The sequence below is a fragment of the Megascapheus bottae genome, chromosome 34 (assembly GCF_031878675.1).
Source record: "Megascapheus bottae isolate mThoBot1 chromosome 34, mThoBot2.hap1, whole genome shotgun sequence".
Lineage (NCBI taxonomy): Eukaryota > Metazoa > Chordata > Mammalia > Rodentia > Geomyidae > Megascapheus > Megascapheus bottae.
This window is the reverse complement of record NC_143542.1, coordinates 4,899,550-4,922,503: the sequence shown is the minus strand read 5'-3', so window position 1 is coordinate 4,922,503 and position 22,954 is coordinate 4,899,550. Positions and strand designations below refer to the sequence as shown.

At 57.5% G+C, this 22,954-nt stretch overlaps 1 protein-coding gene across 11 annotated transcripts in view; it reads right to left on the bottom strand.

The window, feature by feature from the left end:
- The window catches only part of Cux1 (cut like homeobox 1), a 215,928-nt gene that overhangs the window by 143,376 nt on the left and 49,598 nt on the right, over window positions 1–22,954 (bottom strand). For all 11 annotated transcript variants that reach the window (XM_090324352.1, XM_090324353.1, XM_090324354.1 and 8 more), the window contains exon 2: window positions 16,963–17,073. In XM_090324352.1, coding sequence (XP_090180478.1) covers window positions 16,963–17,073 — 111 coding nt within the window. The remainder of the gene's footprint in view (window positions 1–16,962; window positions 17,074–22,954) is intronic.

Here is a 22,954-nt window from a genome sequence, read left to right as displayed (position 1 = left end):
CATGGTGGCTCATACTTGCAATTCCAGCTGTGTGAGAATCATTTTTGAAAGCCAGCTGAGACAAAAAGTTAGCAACGGTGCAGTAATCCCAACCCAACAACATGGACTTGTGAGAAGGAGCCACCCAGGAGGAGCTACCCTGGAAGGACCATCCAGATTGGGGGGTGGGGAGGGAAGCAAGAAGGGCCAAAGGGTGTGGCTCAAGTGGTAGAGCACCTGCCCAGCAATTGTGAGGCCCTGCATTCAAACCCCCAGTACCACAGGGGGAAAAAAATCTCTCCCCTGGCCCTCACGCTGTACAATCCCGGGAACTGGCTGCACCCTAAGGGCACAGAGGGGATGTGGCGGCCCAACCCTGTGGCGAGCTCTCTGCTGGTGCCCAAGCAACCATTCACGCCCAGTAGGGAGGCACCGATTCGGGGGCGCACCTTGTCTTTAGGTAAAGGCCCTACACGCAGACTAGGTGTGGAGCAGACCGTTCAGAGGGCTCGGGGAGCCCCAGTGCAGGCCAGTTTTATATCACTGTGTCCACACCAGATACAGAACAGCAAGTGGCTTCAACCAGGTGACAGGGCAGGGGCCGGGTGGACACGGCAGGCCGGCAAGGAGCGGCCGGCAGAGTCTTCTCCAGGCCATCTGTCACCAGCGAGGACTTCAGTGCCCACCGCCTTCAAGCTGCGAAGAGCGAGGGATGCTTGTGTGGCGTGAACCACACACTTCTCAAACTGCAGCGGGGCCCAAACCCAGCAGCGGGGCCTGGTTTGAGGCTCAGGGAACCATGTGTCCCCTCCACGGGGCCCAGCAGGGGCCTGTGCAGCAAGCCAGCCCTTCTGTCCTGCAGACAGGGACGAGGAGGTGGCAGTGCCCCTGCACATCCTTCACTGGGCTCCAGGGCTGGGCTGGCCACCTCCTCCTCACTCACCCCGGGGGGGGGGGTCCTCCCACAGCGGGGTGCCAGCTCCTGGGGGCCCTCACAGCCCACCCCCCCAGGCCCTCTTGGCCCCAAAATCATTCCATGGCTGCCTATGCAGTGGTTTCGGGAGAGTCACATGTGCAAAGCACACCCAGGGCAAGCAGTTGCACACACACTCCGGAGCATGCACACCCAGGTACGCGTGCGCTCAGGTACACACTTACAGCAGCGTCCTGGGGCTGCACCCCTTCTACGCCGCCCAGCACTAGCACCACCAGGGCAGCTCTGGCCACTTTGACCCCTGGAAGTCACTGGCTGGAAGCCACCGCCACCAAGTCCCTGGTGCCTCTGGGCACATGGCTGGACACCTGACCCAGAGGCGCGAACTCTGGGGCCAGAGGAGCCACACTGGAGCAGTCCTGGCAGGCCTGGGGAGAGGGGGGCGGCGTGGGGATGGAGGAAGCACGCCCACTCTCCATGCTGACCCACGCTGGCCTAAGAGTGCAAGACACTTGCTCTACGCCCGGCTGGAGGCTTCTGGGAAGATGAGTGTGAAGGACAGTCTCGTCTGGCAAGCCCAGGCCCCTCCCCAGACCTCCAGAACACCCCCCCACCTCTGCTTGGGCTGGGCCTTGTTCCCTGCTCCCTCCCCGTTTAGAAATGAGCTGCCCACCAAGGTCCTCAGTCACCACAGGATTGGGGTAACCAACTGTCACAGACTGAGCCCCCTCTGCTCCCCCGACTCCACACTCACGACACTGCCTCTCCAGGGCCACCTCTGTCCAGCCTTCCCACAACCTGTGCACTGGGGGGTGACACCTCCAGGGCAGGCTTTGGGGTCTGCTGGTGGTAGCCGTTGGGGGCTCACATCCCAGGGTGAGCCGGGTGCAGGCTCGCCATTCCTTGGCCTTCCTCTGCAGTGAGCCTGAACCTCACTGTTGCCCCCACCGCCCGCCGTGCCTGTGAGCCCTTCCAGCCTGGGCCCAGGCTCCTAGTTACCCCCTAGAGACCTTGCTCTCAATTCCAGCACTTATCGCTCATTACAGATCCAGGGGCTCGCCAGGCCCACATGCCCACCATAGCTACCGCGGCCACAAACAGGACCAGGGCGGCTGCAGGCTGCATCGATCCCCGCAGCCTGCTCGGGTGTCTTCACCCCACCACTCCCTGTCTCTCCCCCTCCTCTGGGCCCCAGGGACGCCGTTGGAGTCTCTCTTACAGGCCACGGCAAACCCACCAGTTTGCTTTGGAAAGGAGTGAGTAAGGAAAGCTGGACGGCACCTTCAGGACGATAAACACCTCCCTTTTCCTTCTCCAGCCCCTGGCTCAGCACCCTTCCCACTGGAACCCAAGGCCAGCAGCCCAGGAGAGGGAGGAAGACCCAGGACAAGCAGGAGCGGGGCGAGCCGCAAAGGCCGCTTCACAAAGAGCCCTCAAGCACGCTTCTCCCCACCGGAGGCGTCCTGGGTGGCTGCGGCAGAGCCGGGCTCGTGGAGCAGGCAGACGCTGGAGCCAGCACCTCGCCAGGGAATAAATATCCCCACTGAAAAAGGAATTCTACAAGCAAATATAGAAAGAGAAGAAGCACACTCTGAAACCAAACAAAACTATTCTGAAAGAGCAGAGGCTTTTCCAAGTCGTACCGCCACAGCAAGCCGCCCCGCTGCCAGTGACATGGCAGGGGAACCAGGGCCCCAGCACAGCGCCCCTGGTGCAGCCGGTGTACGGCCCTGGGTTCAATCCCCACCCACCCCCTCCACACACACACACTAGACAGTCAGGAAGCTACTAGCTCTAAAATACACAGGAACCAAGAAAACTTAGGCATCCAAAAGAGTCTCCCCGTGACTGGTGGGCTACAGAGAGCGTCTGACCCAGGCCACGTGGGGAGGCACCACGACCTCCCAGGACCACTGCACACACACCGGGCTCTGGCCTGGGTGGGGAAGGCTACATGCAGACATCACAGCAGTGCTCCGCTGAGGAGGGCGCTGAGGGAGGACCAGCCAAACAAAGCAAACTTCCTCAGCCAGCCATAAATGGCCCTTTTGGCTTTTCCCAACCCCAAAGTCGCTTTTCAAAACTTTTACAAAGAAAACAGAAGTCACTTTAAAAGAAAAACTATCATGGAGCAGCAAAGCTCTGAAAGTTCCTTCTAACTCTGGGCGAGAAGACACAGCAGTTGTTTTGCTTGGCGCAAAATGAGAATGTCTCCAGCCCGAATGCACAGTCCAGTCCTGGAATGCTGCAGCGCAAGTGACACGGCCAGCCAGGCTCACACCTGTCATCCCAGCCACACGGGAGGTTCAAAGCCAGCCTGGGCAGAAAAATCTGTGAGACGCCATCTCCAGAAGGACCAGGAAAAAGCTGGGCTCGAGGTGTGGCTCAAGGGGCAGAGCAACAGCCTTGAGCGGGAAAGCTGAAGGAGGGCCTGGGGCCCTGCATTCAAATCCTGCTACTGGCAGGACAGTGAAGAAAAATGCAGTTCAGAAATGTTAAGTTAGCCTGGCACGCGTGGCTCACACCTGTAAGCCTACCTACTTGGGAAGCCGAGATCTGAGGACCACAGTTTGAACCCAGTCAGGAAAGCAAAGTCTGTGAGACGGTTACTTCCGGTTAAGCACCAACCAGGCCAGAAGTAGACATGTGGTTCAACTGGTAGAGCAGTAACTTAAGAGGGGGAAAAAAAAAATGTTTTTAAAGCTTAGCCGGGCACAGTAGCTCACACCTGTAATCCTAGCTATTCAGAAGGCTGAGATCTGAGGATTGCGGTTCAAAGCCATCCAAGACACTAAAAAGTCTGTGAGACTCTTTATCTCCAATGAATCATAGAAAATTGGAAGTGGCACTGTGGTTCATGGGGTAGAGCGGTAGCCTTGAGCTGAAGAGCCCAGGGACAGCACCCAGGTCCAGAGTTCAAGTCCCACAACCAACAAAAAAGAAACAAGCAAACAAACTTAAAAAAGCTCAGAGACAGCACTCAAGTCCTGAGCTGAAGAGCCATGATCTCTCTCTCTCTCTCCCTCTCTCTCTCTGTCACTCACACACACACACACACACACACACACACACACACACACACACGTTGCTAAAACATAACATTAGCTGTTACTTGCCTGTTCAGTGTGAAGCCCACAGAAATTTACACTGCCATTCGTGTAATCTTAATAACAAAACCATTTGCTTCAACCAGTTTTAATTTTAAAAAAAGAAAGAAAAAAAATCCATAAAGCCTATTAGGAAATACGCACCAACTGATAATGTGAGAATCTGGACTTACAATGTTTGCCTGAGGAAAAGGTAAATAGCTAGCTCTCTCAATTCTTTCATAAAAATCCAGTTCATTATTTAAAAAAAAATCTTAAAACTAAAATGGCCACTTAAGTATAAATACTAACAAAGGCTCTGTTTTTGGTGTTTTTTTTTTTTAAGCTACTCAGAATCCCGGAATAATGCCTGCCAACCAAAACACCTACTACGAATTTAGTAATGGGTTACACAAACATAAATTACAAGGCCAGACATTTTAAAAGGAAAAAAAGGTGATTTATGGACGCACTGGAGACTCAGAGGATAGAAGCACTATTTCAATTTTCCATCTATCCCCCACTGCTGCAGATGTGTTAATGCGAAAAGAATTCTAGAGTAAAAATTGCCTTCAGCTCTTCGGGGTCTGCTCTATCTGCCCTCCCACTTACAAAGGACGCCAGAGAATTCATTTCCCACGTTTACAATCAAGGAACATTAAAACATGGTCAAATGTTCTTTTATCGAGTCTCAAATACGAGCAGATTGGCTCATACAAGCAGAGGTCTGGATGAAAATCTATGTCAGTAAATAGAAAGATGGGAATGCCAGTGCCCCACCTGCCCACAGCGCGGGGCCGGCGTCTCCCTTCTTCACCCGTGTGTGCACCGCCTGTGCCCACTTTCCCCGCCTCCATTCACCGTGGGGGCCAGGCGGTGATTTCAATAACATGGGAGACATGCGTCCCCGGTCGTTGTAGAAGTAAAATAAATACAAACGCACTTGTCCCACTCCTGGCACTGGCCCTTTCCCGAGCGGGTGGGGACTTCCACAACACAGTGGCAGTCCCCGACACCCAACTTGGCGGAGCCTCAGTTTGTCCCTCTGCCCGCTCACAGGTACAGACGGTGGTGGATACGGCCTCTCTCCAGAGCACGTGTGCAAACGTACATGGCAAAGCATGCGTATTCTCACATGCAGACGTGCAGAGGCACAACTCTGTGCTCCTGGACGGTGAAGGCTAATCTGAGCACGCACACACACACACACACACAATCAGATCCTGGCACTTCTGACTGTGTGAACGCACCTGACCCCAGGGAAACAGGCTGCGGCCAGCCCCATATTTCACACAAACCAAACATCCAGCTGACAGTAATGGCCCTGCAGTGCTGACGCCGGGCCAGTGCGGGAGCGGTCCTTCATCTTCAGAGGGTGGCTGTCGGGGTGAGGAGGCCCAGAGCCGACCTTCCGCCCCGGCTTAATCACAGCCACCTATGATAACAGACTCGGGGTCTAGACTAAGATGATCAATCCTTCAGTCCCGGCTGTTGTCTCCTCACGGTGAAATGCAGCGGGGAAATCAGGGGGATCCCTCAGGCAAGCACGGAACCAAATTCACCCCAACAAAGGCTGAGCACACCTCCACCGACACGCGGGTCTCCCCACATCTACCAGTGAAGGCCCACTCCTACCTGCTCAGCATGGGGCCAGGGCCACACGCACGCACGCACGCACGCACGCATTCATGCAGTGTGGAGCCCTGGACCTGACCCGCGGCATCAAAGTGGGGGAGCCAGGGATTTGCGGGGACACTGGTAGGGTGACACCGAGGGGCAGGGAGCAAAGGATCTCCCACACAGCCCGGGGCCAGCAGTGAGAGGTGGAAAATGGCCGAGAAGGAGCAGTGAGGGGGCAGGGCTGCAGGGCTGAGCGTGGTGCCGGGGAGGGGGAGGGGGAGGGCGACTTGATCGGGTGGGGGAGGGGGGGCTGGTCACCACCCATGTGGGGGCAGGCACAGAGCCCAGGCGGTGACATGGGCCCTGGTGACGTATGACTCCGGACCTGCAGACCACCGCACCGTCCCACCAGAGCGCAGGCCGTGGAGGAAACCAGCTCAGGAGGGACTGCGCCGCCCCCTTGGTAAACCCAACTCACATCAGCAAGTGAGGACCAAGAGCCCCCCTGCCCCCGGGACCATCTCCCCCGCCACAAGGAAAAAAACCATGACAGCCCAACCCACAGCCACTACAACTTGTCACCCAACCGTCTCAGCCTTGAGTGACCTTATCTTCCAGTGGAAAGGGCCATTCCCCTGGACTTTCATCTTCAATGTTAAAGAAGGGCCACTCTATGCTAGGGCCCCCAAAAGATGCATTCCTCTTTTTGATCCCATGCTGAAGCTGGAACCTGAGGCCTGGGCACTGTGTCTGAGCTATTTTACTTAAGACTGGCACTCTACCACTTGAGCCACGGCTTTTGCTGGTTAACTGGAGGTAACAGTCACAGAGTTGAGGCTGGGAGCGTAGCCTAGTGGTAGAATAATCACCTAGCATGCACAAAGCCCTGGGTTCAATTCCTTAGTACCACATACACAGAAAAAGCCAGAAGTGGCGCTGTGATTCAAGTGGCAGAGTGCCAGCTAGCCTTGAGCAAAAAGTGTTCAAGGACAGTGCCTAGGCCCTGAGTTCAAGCCCCAGGACTGGCAAAAAAAAAAAAAAAGGCTCACAGACTTCCTGCCTCGGCTGGCTTTGAACTTCTAGCCTCAAATCTTCATCTCCTGAGTAGGTGGGGTTACAGGTGTGCGCCACCGGTACCTGGCTCCAAACCCCTTTACATGATGGGGCAGTGCCAAAGCACTCTTTTCTTCTGGTCTGTCTGTCCTGGGACTTGAACTCTGACCCTGGGCGCTGTCCCTGAGCTCTTCAATTCAAGGCTACCGTCCTACCCCTTGAGCCAAGCCCCGTTTCCCATTTTCTAGTGGTTCATTGGAGATAAGAGTCTCAGGTTCTTTAGTGCCCAGGCTGGCTTTGAACCTGGATCCTCACATCTCAGCCCCCCTGAGTAGCTAGGATGACAGGCGTGAGCCACCGTGCCTGACCAAAGCACTTCTTAAAACCAAGAGGAGAGGAGCACTTACAATTAAGTAGGGCGAGACTCATCACTTCAGTCCCCAGCACTGGCTGCCGGGGAGCCAGGCGTGAGCCGGGATCACGTTCCTACAGACAGCATAATGCTTGGCCTTGTAATCAACGCCCAGGAGCAGCCCTTCTCCCCCACGCCGGCCACGCTGCGGCATTCCCACTGAGCAGTCAGACCTTCCACAACAGCTCCCACGATGGCTGGCGGCTCCTGACAAGTGGGCTGGGTGCCAGGTCAGCGCGGCATGCCACAACCCTCAGGTGGGTTTCGGGGAGCTCACCGGGTGGGGGGAACACCCCACAGCTCCGTGGGCCCCACGCCTACACCTGGTAAACAGCTCCCGGGATGCAGAAGAAGGGGGGCGACGAAGGTTTGTCTCTCACCGAATCTATTTCAGTCGGCAGCAGAAGCCAGGGTCTAGCCTATACTTTGAGGTTCACCCCTTAATTTTGGAGTGCGTATTTAGCTTTGAACTCTGCTCACAACTTCTCCTTTCACACAAGCGACTTCAGTAACGCGTGCACACTGCAAGCCATTCACTGAGTGGGGCTCCTGTGACTTCCCAGACTGTTCTGGGAACTTCAGGGCAATCATCTGCCACATCCTGACCCCAGTCTTGCTCCCACTGCTTGGATGGCAACACAGAGCTCAGCTGGGTCCCTACCAAGGCCACCATGTCGGGGCTCTCACAGCAGTCCTCTCCCCTGACAGCTAGCTGCACAGGGCCCAGGGCAGCTCTGAGGCCTGGAATAGACCCGAGGCCGGAAGACGCACAGGAAGCGGCGCCCGACGCAGGAAGGAAGCGCGAGGCTTTGCTGGGGGAGCTTGGGGAAGCGTGTGGTCCCCGAGATCATGGGAGCCCATGCCCTGAGGACCAGGCCTAGCATCAGCCAAACTTCAAAGTTCCCGTGGAAGAGTGCAGGTGCGTGTGTGTGTGTGTGTGTGCGCATGCGTGTGCACATATGCACACACACCAGTACTAGAACTTGAACTCTCCCTCGGCCTTTTTGCTCAAGGCTGGTGCTCTATCACTTGAGCCACAGATCCACTCCTGGCTTTTCTGGTTGTAACCTGAAGGTAAGCATCTCACAGACTTTCCTGCCCAGGCGGCCTCTGAACCACGATCCGCAGATCAGATTCCTGACAGGCGTGTGTGACCATTGGTTCTGAGATGCTTTTCATTCCTGGATTCAAACTCACCCTGGAAAGGCCTTGCACTACTTGAGGGAGGGAGGGAGGGAGGGAGGGAAGTCTGGAGTACCTACTGCGCATGTGCACTCTTCTGGCTTCTACCACCTAGGACATGGGTCACAGGCTGAGAACCCCTAACCTGAGCCACTCCACTCTGGAAAGATCCAAGCGCACAGAGATGCTGAACAGGTTCTGGATGTCCGAGCATCTGAGGATTTGAGGCACACCACTGATAGTCTATACAATATTCCCAGTGTGGGCTGGCAGGGTAGACATTCCTGTAACCTCTGCTACTCATGAGGTGGCGGCTAGAGAACCATGAGTTCGAGGCCGGTCTAGGCAAGATCCTAACCACAGACCAAAACAAAGGCAAAGGAGCTAGATGTGGCTCATGGGGCAAAACTCTTGCCCTGCGTGTGAGATCCTGGACTCAGTGCCCACTTCCCTAAAAATGCACTGGTGAGGTAACCCAGAGATGGCCGGCCAGCGAGCTGAGGGGCTTGGGCTGCCGTCAACTGGTGTGCGGGATACTCCAAAGGACAAATGTTCGTGTGAGAAGCTGCTGTGGTGACTCACCTCCCTTTCTCGGGGGGTGTGGTGGCGTGTGTCTAACCCCAGCGGCTCCAGAGGGAGAGGTAGGAGGATCAACGCCAACAGGGAAACATGCTGACGAGACTTGTCTCAGAAGCCAAATACAAGCAAGAGGACTGGTGGCATGGCTCCAGGGGTAGAGAATGTGTGCGGGAAGCTCCGGGCGCTGGGCGCAGTCCTCAACGCTGCCAAGTGGAGAAGCCCTCAGAAACAGAAAACACTTCCCTTCCAAGCACGTGGGGCGAGGAATGCTCTTTCTGAGCAAGTCTCTCATTTACAGGGAGATCCCGGCCTTGGAGGGCCAGACAGAGCCTCACTCGGGGCCCTGGCGCCATCATGGGGGCCACCAGCCCAGGCCAGGGCACTTGTGCCAGGGCTGGGGAAGGAGGCGGTGTGTCCGTCCAGGGGAAGGGCTGGGGCTGGGGTCCAGGTGGGCTGGGGAGGTCCCTATGGTGCAGAGCCATGCGGCTGGGACCTGGCTGGCACCTGCCAGGGTGGCCCGCTCCACTGCCCGCCAGGCCAACGGGGAGCCCACCGAGGCCTGCTGCGGGGTCTTTCTGGGATGTGGGGTGCCACACTGCCAAGGGGGGCTGAGCTGGGTTCTGAGGGCCTGGGAGCACGGCAGGGCTGCCTCCACGGGGCAGGAGGGCCAGCTTGACAGTCCCACTTCCTGTATTTAATTGCTAACAGCTACAGGTTCACTTTTAATTTTTAAACGTGTGCTGGTTAAAGTCTTCTTGTATTATAACTCGCTGTGTGTGGCTCTGGAATGACTGTTGGAGCTTTTATGTTTCTGTGGATCTCCATGGGCCTTTCCATCAACAAAGCTGCCACTTGGAAAACAGAATGGAGGAGAGAAAATAACAGAACCTAAAGGGCTGTTTAGGGGTCCCCAGTGGCCCCAACCAGAGGGATTTACAAGAAAACAAGGAGTACCAGCCTTGCTGAAATGTGATTTCAAGTGGCAGGAAACTTGCTCAGCTCTGTGGTGTTGAGTGCAGACTAAACCCTTGCAGCCATCGCTACCATCTCCTTCTAGAACATTCCTGTTGCTTGTTATGGTTTGAATATGCAGCCATCCCAACAGGCCATGCACAGGCTGGTGGTCTCTGCGGGCACTGGCAGGGCCCCGGGTACGGTATGAGAGCAGGGAAGGAACTGGCGGGGGGGGGGGGCACGGAGGGTCTTGGTGCCTACTTGGTGCCTAGCCCCATCCTGTCCCTGGGTCATGTCACCGGCACCAGGCTCTAACTTGATATTTCACAGAAATGCAACCATGTGAAATAGAACAGTGCCACGGATAAGGAACCGTTCTGTCTGGTCCCTCTCACTCCATGTGACGTGAATACACGTCAACCACGCTGCCATGAATCAAACACTCTGTTCCCTTTTAAGGCTGAGTAATATTCCGTGGCTTGGCCACGGAATCCTTTGCTGTGGATTCCCGACGGAGGGGAGCTATGAGCTGCTTCCTCTCCTGGCTGTCGTGCACTGTGTTGCTGTGGACATCTGTGCATGCATTTCTGTGACAAGTTTTCAGCTTGCTGCAAACACACAGAGAAGGAAGCACAACCTGAAGGGCCATTGGCCGTGTCTACATTAAACCTTCTGAGGAACTGCGAGGAGAGGCAGTTCTCTCGTTCTTTTACTTTAAAAAAAAAAAAAAAAGGCAACTCTATATGAAGAGATTAAACTAGAACAACAAATACCATTTTATAGCCAGGGGCAGGTGGGTCACACCTCTCATCCTGGTTACTCATGAGGCTGAGAACCGAGCGAGGACTGAGGTTCAAAGCCAGCCCGGGCAGGAAAGCCTTTTGAGAATCTCATCTCCAATTACGCACCAATGAACAAACAAATGGCGAGAAAAACGTGAAAAGGCTCAGGGGCCTGAGTTTCAGCACCCCAAGCAAGGGGCTCCCATACCCCCCGTGTGGCCCGCCCGGGGGTGGCTGGACCAGTGTCTCCCCTGCCTCCAAGACCCATCGCCAGACACGCAGAGGCTCTGAGAACCTCAGGGCTGCCGAGAACCAAGCGAAAGTGAAACCGGGGCACCCCGGGTCACATGGCTGCAGGGACTCCGGCAGCGGGCCCACATGCGCACAAGCAGATACACATGCATACACAGAAACACACCTCGGCACATGCTCACACGCATGCACGCGCGCGCGCACACGCACACACACACACACACACACACACACACACGCAGGTGTCTGCACGCTGTCTGAGTGCTTACAAGGCACCAGAGCCGCCGCAGGGCCAGGCAGCCGGGCAGAGGCCCGTGCCACGCCTCAGTGGTCATCACGAGCGGTGCTGCCCCGCCCCCAGGCCCCAGCCAAGTGCCACACTGCGTCAGTGACTCCCTTTTTCCAGGCTGAGTCACTCCTGCAGTGGCTATAAAAGGCAGCGGAGGAGGGGCCACGGAGGAGGGGCCACGGCCTGCCGGGTATTCAGTCCCTCTCCTGACTCCCAGACAGCCCACCCCCAACTCCCAGCAGCTTCCTGTTCTCCCCACCCCCTGCAAACAAGGCCATGAGCCAGCACTTACTGTCTGACCTCAGAATACTCCACCCCCCTGCACCGACAGCAGGGAGCCCCCTCCTGTGCCACCCTTGTGGACGGGAAGACATCAGTCTGGCCTTAACTCCACATGCCCCGAGCCACACCAGCACCCACCCTGCCTGAGAATCCAGGCACCCGTGCTCACGACTTCGATCCTAGCTACTCAGGAGGCTGAGATCTGAGGATCACTGTTCCAACCAGCCTGGGAGGGAAAATCTGAGACTCTCATCTACAATTAAACACCAAAAAATCCAGAAGTAGAGCTGTGGCTCAAATGGTAGAGTGCCAGCCTTGAGCAAAAGAACTCAGTGTAGTACCCAGGCCCTGAATTGAAGCTCAGAACTGGTCCCAAAGTGAAGGGGGCAGGTGTCCCCGGCACTTGGGGAACAGGCCAGGTGACGGCTCACACCTGCTTTCCTAGCTACGTGGCGGCCAAGAGGTAGGCTGACAGAGGTCTCAGGCTGGCCTAGACGAAAGCCCAAGACCAGATCTAAAAAACAACTAAAGCTAGAAGGCCTGGGGTGTGGCTCAGGTAGAAGGGAGGCTGCCTGGAAGTGCCAAGGCTGAGCTCCAACAACCAACAGCAAAAAGTTAAAAGTGATAATAATGGCTACATGAGAATGAAGTGTTCCCTGTGGCAAAGCGGGCATGCCCAATCAGGTCCCAGGGCTGTGGGGGCTGTGGCCCACCGCCTGGAGCCAGCCAGGGAGGTCACAAGGGTCCCAAGCTCTGGGCAGAGCAGGTGCAGAAAACAGACGACAGGGCCAGCTGTGGGGCCGGGTGTGCCACTGGGGCCCTGGCTCCAGTGAGCAGCGACTGGAGGCAGAACCCAGTGGGGAAGGTGGCCAGCTGTACTCGAGGAAGTCATGAGCTCCCCGGCAGGGGAAACCGAAGTCAGGTGGAGAAGGTCTTCCAGACAGACAGACAGAACAATCTGGGTTACAACTGGACACACTCGTGCGGCAGGCGTGCCCGTAGATGGCAGCTCCCTGCTCTTCCTCCATGGAGGACGTGGCCCTGAGCCCCCCTTGCAGGGCAGAACCGAAGCAAGGACACACGCAGCACCGCCTTTAAATAAGGCCCGAGGGCGGGTAGCCACAGCCCATCTGCCCTCGAGGGCCCAGGGGTGGACCCCTGCATGTGCTGGCAGCTGTCTCTGGGGGGCTGAGGGCAGGGGCTGGCACCCAGGCATCAGGGGACAGGAAGGGACCCCTGAATCATTTTTGAGGAAACTGGAGCATGGTCCACAGCTGAATTCAGGACACCAAAAGGAAGCAACGGTGAGAGAGAGCCGGGCTTCTGCTCCCTCTCCTCTCCCTCTCCCTTTCTCTCTCTCTCCATCATCCCCTGCCTCCTACCTTCTGTCACACAGGAGTGGCCCTGTCCCTCCACCCAGCCCTGTGGCCAGGACAGCTGTCTGCCCAGAGGTCAGGCCTCAGCATGCCTTTGCACCAGCCGGGAGTTGTGGTGCCCTGCCTCTGCCCTCTGCTCTCCCCTCCCACCTGGGCATCCGGTGAGAAGGCAAAAACTAAAAGCAGTGTCCAGAGAGCCAGATCCCCACCCAGACAGGAGCCGAGGCTGGGGGCTCAGGAGCACAGCGGAGCCACGGATTGCTCACAGAGCCCACGTGAGGCCCTGGGCTGCAGCCTCGGCATTTCAAGGAGAAAAACAATTTTTAATCCCTTGGCTCAAAGTGATTTTTCCCCCTTGTTGGCTGGCCATGGGGCTTGAACGTGGTAGGCCTGGGTGCTGTCCCTGGGCTCTTGTGCTCAAGGCTAGCACTCTACCTCTCTGAGCCACAGCACCATTTCCAGTTTGGGAGGTAAGAGTCTCACAGGCTTTCCTGATGTGGCTTGGCTTTGAATCTCACGATTCCTCAGACCTCGCCTCCTGAGTCGCTGGAATGACAGACGTGAGCACCAGCTCCCAGCTCAACCAAGTTTTTGAAAATTAGTCTGGGCTGTCCTCAAGCATATTATTTTTTAAGGCCAAAAAGCAGTGTTTTACAAGAACAAAAAGGTATTTCAATAGTGTTCCCACAGGGTCAACCAAGACAGAGGTGCTGCAAAGAAAGCAGGCTTGTGGCCTGCAGGCAGTCTTCTAATTGTGCCTCTTCTCCCCTCTGGGTAGCAGGACGAGGGACAGGGCAAGCTCGCCAGGGCCGGGCACTGTGTGGTGAGACTCCAGATCCTAAAACACAGGCTGAGGCACGGCTCTGTGACAGAGCACTTGCCATGAACCTACAAAGCTCTGGGTTCCAATCCCAACATGGCATTAAAAAAGAAATAAGACCTAGAACAAGTCATGGAAGTGCCCGAGTGAGCCAGTGCCCGAGAGACAAATGGCTGCGTGTTTCCAGATCTAAGATGGGAGCGGGCTTGGTGACAGACGCAGGAATCCACGCATGGTCGCACGCACAGGCGGGCGTGCCCAGGGGGGGATGGAGGGCATGACGCCACCCAACAGCTCAAGACAAATACCAAGAAGTATTTGGGTGGAGAGGAGAGGAGGGGGCACAGAACTAGAGGGGGGAGGGTGAGCAAATACAGTCATTCACTGTACACTATGTACAAAATGAACCATGTAACTTGAGAATGGGGGACCGTGAAGGAAGGGGGAGACCAGCCAGGACATACTCTACCCAACCTGACCCCTCTGTACAGACCACGTAACAAAAAGCAAAGAAAAAAGGGCCAAACACTGATGGCTCCCACCTGTAACCTGAGCTGCTGTGGAGGACGACAGTTCAAGGCCAGGCCAGGGAAGAAAAAGTCTAGAGACCCCCTCCAACCCCCACAGCTTGGTGCTGCGGCATACCTGTCATCCCACACGCTGAGGGACCACACCCACGCAGGCAGGGAAGCCCGCAGGCCTCCAGCTCAGCAGAGGACGCTGGACCCAGTGGCACTTGGGTGTCACCCTAACCACTGTGGGAAGCCAGCTGCCACAGCACACAAGGAAGATTGGGTCTTTTCCCCAAAGTAACCAGCAAAAACTTGCGCTGGGGCCTGGCTCAGCTGCCTCACGCCAGCCTGACCAGATCAAAGCCCTGGACTCCAACCCCGGTCCACACACCGGGGTCTGGCCTGTCCTGAGGGTCCTGGCTGTCCTGGTGGGAGACAGGAAGCTCGAAGCCTGGCAGCATTCTCTCCCGGGGGCCACACACCACCTCTGGTTAGGGCAGCTGCCCGGCTCCACTCTGGTTTTTCTTTCTACCTAAGGACGCGTGGGTCCACTGCAGCAGTGTGGAGAGCGACGCACCCTGAAAATGCAGCCACTGCACAAAGGGAGCACAAGTCCAGGCCGCGATGGACATGGAACCTGAAAAGCTAAAAACCTTGTTCTTTCAAAGCAAACTTGGGAGTCCAAGGAAATGTTTCAAACTTTATTTGCCAAGCAATGGCATTCTCCTTCAAATTACCTTTAACAGTAGATTTTAAGCATCTCCAGTACTTGGAGGTCATGAGTGGGAGGCCAGACAGTCCAGGTAATAAGACTCTGCCTCAACACATAGCACGTCTCATCCTGCGCAAAAAGTCGCCACGGTTCCCGCCATCCCCTGTTGGTCCCATCAGAGGTGTGGCCAGCCTCCTGGCACCCCAGCCCCTTTTCAGCCTTCCCAGGCCCCTCCTCAGACCCAGCTTTGCCCTCCAGAACCTGAGCTAGACATGCTGCCTTGCACAGCCTGGGTACGTGTGTGTGTGTGTGTGTGTGTGTGTGTGTACAGTCTAGTGGGAGAATCAGAGGGATCGAGCAGGGCTGGAAAGGCATCCTCACTTCTCCAGACTGGGACCCCAAGCAATGTGCCCAACACCTGCCTGAAACGCCACGTGTATACCAGCCACCCACACCCAAGACACATGCCTAACGGGTCTCCTCTGCTGCCCACCCCACCCCACAGTGGCCTTAAGGGGCCTCCATATTTTCAGGGACAAGATTGTGGCACAGTGAGCCAGGACTCCTGAGATCTATGGGTCCCCTCCTGGGTCTAAAGATGCCCCAAGAAGAAAACAAGAGCGGGGGAAAATGGGGGTGGGGGGGGTCACTGCCTCACTGCGTATGCCATACCTCTACTCACTGTGGCAGCTAGCAAGAAGCACCAGCCTGGGCCACAGGCAGAGGCCCAGCTGCATACAGCCACCTCCTCGCCTCCTCAGGCTCTGACCCTGCTGGCCGTGGGAGACAGAGGGAGTGTGTGCTCTGGTAAGAAGTGGTGTGTGGCTGAAAACATTCAGAGCAAGGCTGGGCAACTCCAGTGTCCGGCCCAGCCTTCAGAGGGTCACAGGCTGACCCCAGCTTCTCAGCACCAGTCCTGCTACGATGCCACTTGAGGGAGGGGGGCTCCAATGCCACCTAGGGAGAGCCCCCAGCTCCAGCCAGCCACCCCAGCTGGTCTCAGCCCTGTTGGCATGATGGCTGACACAGGACGAGGGGCAGCCAACTTTGAGGCAGTCACAGGAAAGACCTGAAAGGGTTCTGCCTGGGGAAATGGAGTCAGAATCTGCCCCCTGCCCTGGGCAGCCTATGTCAGGAGGCAAGCAAGGAGGCTGGGTGCCCAGCATTTCTCCTGAGGTCACTCATGAGAAACTCAGCAGGGAAACTAATACCCTCTTCTCCCCTAAGCCAAGTGCCTGTGACCACACCACACTCCAGGATTGGGAGAGGGAGCGTAGTGGTGGGGAAGGCGGGTCTCCTGCTTTGTTCCTCCCCCAAAAGTTATTGGGCACACAGAAGGTTCATGATGTGAATTCCAAAGCGACTCGGACCACGTGCCCTCAACAGCGGTTGCTCGGGGAACCCCTGCCCTTTCTGGCCACCCCAGTACTTCACATGGGCTTCTCGGCCCACTCTCCATGCACAGCTTTCCTGCCAGACCTCTTCTGCACCCACCTGGCAGAGCAGGCAGCCTGAGGCGGAGTCTGGAAGCAGCACCCACCGCCTGCTCGCACCAAGTGGCAGGAACAGCCGGGTGGTAGAGCCCCGCAGCCCTCCCTGGCCTCCGGGGCGAGGGCATCTACAGGCTCCTTCCAGGCCTCACTGCGCCCTGGAGGTCCCCAGGGGAGCTGACCAGGACACTGTCAGCCACTCAGACAGGAAAAGCCCTGCTGCCTGGGAAGAGCGCATTCCCAACGCCCTTTCCAACACATTTCCAGAAACATGGCGACTCAAAGGCCACAGCAGACGAAATGTCAGCCTTGCGAAAAATGCCAGCACAGTGCCATGCTCAGACACCCGCAGCCTCAGACACATGGCTGCCTGGCACTGGGAGGCCGCCAGGGCCCGCTGCCCCATGGGGGACTTCACTGCATGGCACCTGGCCTGACGCAGGCCAGGGGCCGCGAGGGGCTTGAGTCTGGCCTGACACCACCCGTGATCAGCTCCGCGTCTGCACTTGGGGTGAGCTGCTGAGACAGGGCCCAGGCAGCCAGTCGGTGTGCAGGGACAGCGCTGGGGACAGCACAGGATGGGACAGGCAGCAAGCTCTACTCGGGGCTCACCGCCCAGGGAGGCCGAGTCCCCAGGCCCCCCCTCACCTCTGGAGTGCTCTTCTTGAACTCCCGGCTCTGCTCGATGAGCCTCTTGCGGGACTGCTCACTCTCATCCTGCCGGTTCGCCAGTACTGTTGCTGTGGCATCGAGTTCTCTCTGTGGAGACACAAGCAGAAGGGCACGGTTAAGAGCAGGGTTCTCGGGGGCTGGAGAGGGGATGGGAAGGAGCCCACCGGGATGATGAACTCTCACCCCACACCATTCCCCCGGCGCTGGCCAGCCAGGCGGCACACCTGGTCCATCCACCACAGCACATGCACTAAAAGCTCCCAGCCCACACCCCGGGGGGGGTCACGGCCCCCCAGCAGGGCCCCTCCTGCAGCCTGAGCTCCTCAGCCCCTGGGCCTGGAGCCATGCTGGAGCCAGGAATCGCCCCTCGAAAACCCATGCAGGGCCTGCTCGGGACCACTCTCGGGACCACTCTCGGGCCCTGCTCTCTGTTTCCAAGAGCGGCTTTAAAAGGTCCCAGGAATAACTGTTTTCGGTGTCTTGTGAACTTTCCACAATGAGGTGTCATCATGGACTCGGGGCTGGCCGGGGCTCAGGGCTGGGCTCTGGGGACCAACGGCCATCCTGGCGCCTGGGCAACCACTGCAGAGCAGCCTGGGGATGTGGGCCCAGATGGTGCTCCAGGCTCGTGGCCTCCGGAGAAACCCTCCAGGCCCCGCTCCTCCGGCCTACCCGTGGCAGGACCCGCACCCAGCACCCGGCCGCTGAGAGGAGGAGCGAGGACCTCAGCAGGCCCCCAGGCTGACAGGCCCAGCCAGGCCAAAGAGGAGCAGCCGACCGTGGACACCGGATGCTGGCTGGCGTCTCCCCACCACCCCGCCCCCTCCTGATGCTCCCTGGCTTCCTTTTTGGTGGAAAACACACAGCGGGCCCAAAATGCCAACCTGGGCAACACTTCACTTGATACCAAGGCAGGATGGGCCGTGGCCAGACAACAAGATGACAGAGATCTGGAACAAATGCCAGGGCGCTGTCGACCGAGAAAGCAGACAGGTTGGGGGGCGCAAGGAGGAGGGAGGGAAGGAGAGGCGGGGGGGGGGGAAGGGGAGGAAGGGGAGGGGGCAGGGGGAGGGAGAAAGCAGCAGAGGGGAGGCCTCCACCTGGCTCTCCTCCACTGTTTCTGGCACTAAAGCAAATCTTGGGCAAATGTGGGCTGGCATTCAAGAACAGATGTCAGAGCTATGGCAGCAGAGAGGGAAACACGGGCCATTTTGACAGACCACATTTGAAACACGTCCCAGGAAGGGAAGGCAGGGGAAAAGAGCAACCACGGGCAATGTGGCAGAGTGGGAAGGAGAGGGAAGAGGCGCAGCCACAGATAAGCAGAAGGCTCTCAAAAATATAAACAATCTGTTAAGGAGGAGGGCTTGGACAGCTATATTTAAGCCGCGGCAGAAGTTATAAAAGGAGGCTTCGAGAAGGGGGAAAAAAGCCAATATTGAAATATGACAGAGACGAAAAAAAGTTGTTTTGCATTCCAATCACACAGACGAGAAAACTTAAGAGAAAAACATGGCGCACTCCGGCTGCTCCAGAGCAGAGCCCCCGGCCAGAGATAGCTGCAGGCTTCCTGCCGGCGAGGTGCCGCCGCTGGGGCTCACAGGTGATCTGTGGGGCCCCGTCCCGGTCTTCCTTTCTTAGGAGTGAGTAGGGGAGACTTTCTTGGGGACATTGCAAATGCAATACCCCCAGGGCCGCGCCCCCCCCCCCCAAGGGCAGACAGGTCAGGAAGTCTGGACCCAGCAGGTGGCTGGCAGCTCACCACGGGTGCTGGCAGTCAGGGACCGCTGGGGGCCCACGCCACGCCCCTCCCCACGCTGGTAGACATGTGCAGGCCCACGCCCGGGAGCCTTAGCACAGTGTCACCACCCGCCACCACGGAAACAGATTGGCACAGGGAGGAGGAGAGACTGGAGCTCCCACCAGCCCAGATGGGGCTGGTCAGATCTGAGGCTCACAATGTTTGATCAGGTTCTCCTCCCTCTCTCTCTCTCCCCCCCCACACCGGTCCCTCCCTCCACATTCACATGCACACACCACCTCTGGAAGGAGAAAAAGAGCTTGTTCTCTGGAGGTGGGGACAAAGCAGAGGGAAGAGGCAGCCGCTTACTACTAAACACTGTTTTATTATCCACAAGTTGCCTACACTCGAGGTCAACTCTAATTCAGCATCTTAACAAGGGAGCCCAGGGTGTCGAGTGGGGGGCTGAGGCTCAAACTACAGAGCTCTCAGTCTGGGGGTCCCGGGCCCCATGGAAACAGGAGCAGAGCCCCATACCTATATGGCGTTGTCACAAGGGCAAAACCACCGGAAGGAAGCACCCCATGCCCAGCCTGCACCCCCATATCATATCCAGTCTGTGTACCTGACATAGCTGTCGTGAATGGCTATGCCAATGGTTTTAAAAAACCCTTTTTGTAGTTGCACTAGGGTTTGAGCCCAGGGCCTCACACTTTCTAGACTGGTGCAGTACCAGAAAGCCATGCCTCCAGCTTTCTTCTGAGCTACTTGTTTTTTTTACCCAGAGCCTTGCTTTTTAGCCTGTGGTGACAGATACACACACACACACACACACACGCACGCACTTGGGGTTCTGTTAAGATGGCCTCACAGAGTCCCGCTGGCCTGGAACCTCCATCCATCCCCCGGATCACAGATTGCAACTTCCCAGGTACCTAGGATTAGAGGCTCGAGTTACCCACACCCAGCTTTGAGACAAAACAGAACGCCTTCCACCTGGCCATACATGTACGTACATCGAGATGTAATCCAGCAAAACCCAGTGAAGCCACGGGAGCATGTGAGACACTGCCAACCTGCCAGCCGGCCACCATCGATCAGCCTGCGCAGGCGGCCAGGCCCTTGTGTGGGGCGGGTATCTTTGGCTGACTGATGTGGACAACTCAATAGAGCCTCGCTGCACAGATCCTGGCTGCACAGGAGGCTGAGGCAGGAAGACGGCTTGAGCCCAGGAGTTCAGGACCAGACTGTCAAAACTACAGCCGTCTGCCCTCTAGCTGCAGGAGAGGTGGGGGGGGGGGGGGAGCGGCATGCCGGCCTGTCAGGGCAGTTGTCACCCAGCCTGACTCTGCCACCGAGGGGCAGGAAGGCCCTGGACCCCAGATCCCAGGGCACCGCAAGCAGGCAGGGCTGGCAGCAGACACACATGCAGAACCTAACACTACCCACAAGGCCCAAGGAGCCGGGTGTGTTAGAGCGTGCGTGGACACCGCAGGCACTGAGGGTACAGCATGTGTGGACCCCGAGAACACGTGTGTTACTGAGGGCACGTGGACGGCGCTCTGGACCTCCTGCTCTACCCACCTGCCCCACAGTATGCCCACCCTTCCCGTGGGCCTTCTCCTCGTGGACCTGGCCTGGGGTGCTGCCTGGGCAGGTGGTCCCCGCAGGCACCCCGCTCTGGGGAGCCTTCCCTCTACCCTACAGATCCTCAAAGGCCAAGGATAAAACGCATTCGAGCCAGGCAACAAAAAGCTACTACTGTGGAAGTGTATGCCTTCTTAAAAGAAGCGGGAGCTGGGCATGGTGGCACATGCCCACCAGGCCAGCACTAAGGGGCATCCAGAGTTCAAAGCCTGGGTGCACAGCAAGTCTCTCGCAAAAAATAAATTGCAGGGTGAGATGGAAGAATGTTCAAGAGTCAGTCTGCGTCCTATGCAAACTACAGGCAGATGCCCTGTGGGTCTGCCCTGCTCCCTGGGGAGCCCCCGGCTGGTGGGGACAGCAGCCGGGCTGGCACATCAGTGAGGCAAGCAGGGTGCTTTCTGCACAGCCCCACCTTCTTGGATTCACGGTGTGAGTTCACAGGACTCTACTTTAGGGACCACCCTCCCCACCTGGACTCCTGGCTCTCCCAGTCTCTCCTTTCCCTCCCAGTCCCTCCTTTCCCCAGGCCCCGGAACTTTGTTCTCTGTGTGACCCCAGCCCTCCAGGAAGCAGGGCGAGTCACAGGCAGGCAGATAAGAGTTTCCTAAACAAAATAGTAAGCTCAGGAGGGAGGCAAACACACGACCTGACCCACTGCGACAGACATCCAGTAAACACGCACAGACTTCACTCAGGAGAGGGATTCCAGGCCCAAGTCAGAAAGAGACAGCTGCAAGAAAGATGGTGGCCAGGCCCGGAGAACCGGGGTGCAGAGCACTGTCTGGAGTAACCCAGGAGGCTCAGCCATGGAGGTTGAGCCCCAGAAGGCCTGCAGATGGCAGGGTACACGGGTCCCACGGGTAACGGGTACCATGCCAGGAGACCCAGGAAAGTGCCCCCCAGCGGGGACCCCGGGAAATCACAGGGCAGACTGACTGCTAGGGGGACTTCCTCCCAGGAGGGGCTGCACCTTCTCCCAGACACCCCACCCGGCCCTCCACCCTCCACTGCAGCTCGGACGGCACGGTGCATCTGGTATGGTTCTAAAAGTCAAGTTCAGACAGAAGAACTGGAGAAGACAGCCACCCTGGTCACGGCCACGCTGCCAGGGCAGTTACCCTGCTGGGATGCCAGGGCACCAGGGGTGGAAGGTCAGGGTGAGGACAGGCGCAGGCAAGCTCAATTCCCCATCCACATACCCACACACACCCACACGGTGAGGACAGGCGTAGGTAAGCTCAACCTCCCCCCCACACACACACACACTTACACACACACAACGAGGACAGGTGCAGGAAGCTCAACCCCACCGCACAAGCACACACACACACACAGTAAGCTCAAGAACAGGCAAGCTCAACCCTCCCCATACACACACACACACACACACACACACACACACACAGAGTGAGGATAGGTTTAGGCAAGCTCAACCCCCCCAATACACATGCACATGTGCACACGTGTGCGCACAAACACACACAGTGAGGACAGACACAGGCAAGTTCAACCCCCCACGGCCCCCGATACACACACGCAGAACTTTGTTGTGGGAGCCAGTGACTGCGGTACGGACTCAGAAAATCAGATCAGCTCAGATCAACCAAAAAGAGCTGAGTTCCTACTTTCCAGCAGCTCCTTTGTGAACCGCTGGGGAATGAGCCATCTCGGGAGGAAGCAGAGACTCTTTTTTTCTGTTTTTCACCCCGTCAAAACCCACCCTACAAAGACACAAAATGCCAGATGCCTCTGACAAGCCTGGCGCTCTGCAGGAGACTTGCTAGACTCCCCTGTGAGACGAGAGACGCGCGAGACGGCGTCGCGGGGCTGCATAATGAAAGGACTCCATCGATCCGGAGCCCTGGCAGGGAGGGGCGGCGGCCCCTTTCAGGGGAGCAGGGCCTACTGGGCTCTGCAGCTAATCTCTCATCTTCCCAACCAAAACCTGCTTCACAGGCTGTGCGGGCCTCGCTCTCCAGGGCCTGGCACACCCTGGCTCCACTCGCATGCACGCAGGGCAGGGCCCGGAGCTGCCGTGGGCCCCGCCTCCCTTCCCCGGTCCCCGGCCCCATCTGGTGGTCTCCGGGCGTCCTCGCTCCCCGCCTGCCTGCCTGCCCCTCACTGCTTTCTCCCAAGTTGTCTTCCTCCAGGAGCAACGTGGGGGCGCCCTGGGCTGGGCCCACATTTCTGCCCTCAGTAGCACCCCCAGGCCACAGCAGGGGACCCACCCTAGGAGGCAGGAGAGGATTTCTCAGGGCAGCCCCTTCCCCGAGGGCCTCGAGACGAGGAGAAGGACGCCCTAACCTGCCTCGCCTGCTCCCTCCACTTCAGGCTGGTTGTTTCCATGCTGGTCCTGAGGCTCGGGCGCTGTCCCTTCCCTATTTCTGTACAAGGCTGCTGCTCTACCATTTGAGCCACACTCTCACTTCTGGCTAGCTGGAGAGGAGCTTCACGACTTTTCTGCTTAGCCTGGCTTTGCACTACACTCCTCAGATCTCAAGCCTCCTGACTCACTAGGACGGCTTCCTGGTGTTCTTTCTTTATTATTATTATATTTGCCAGTCATGAGGTTTGAACTCA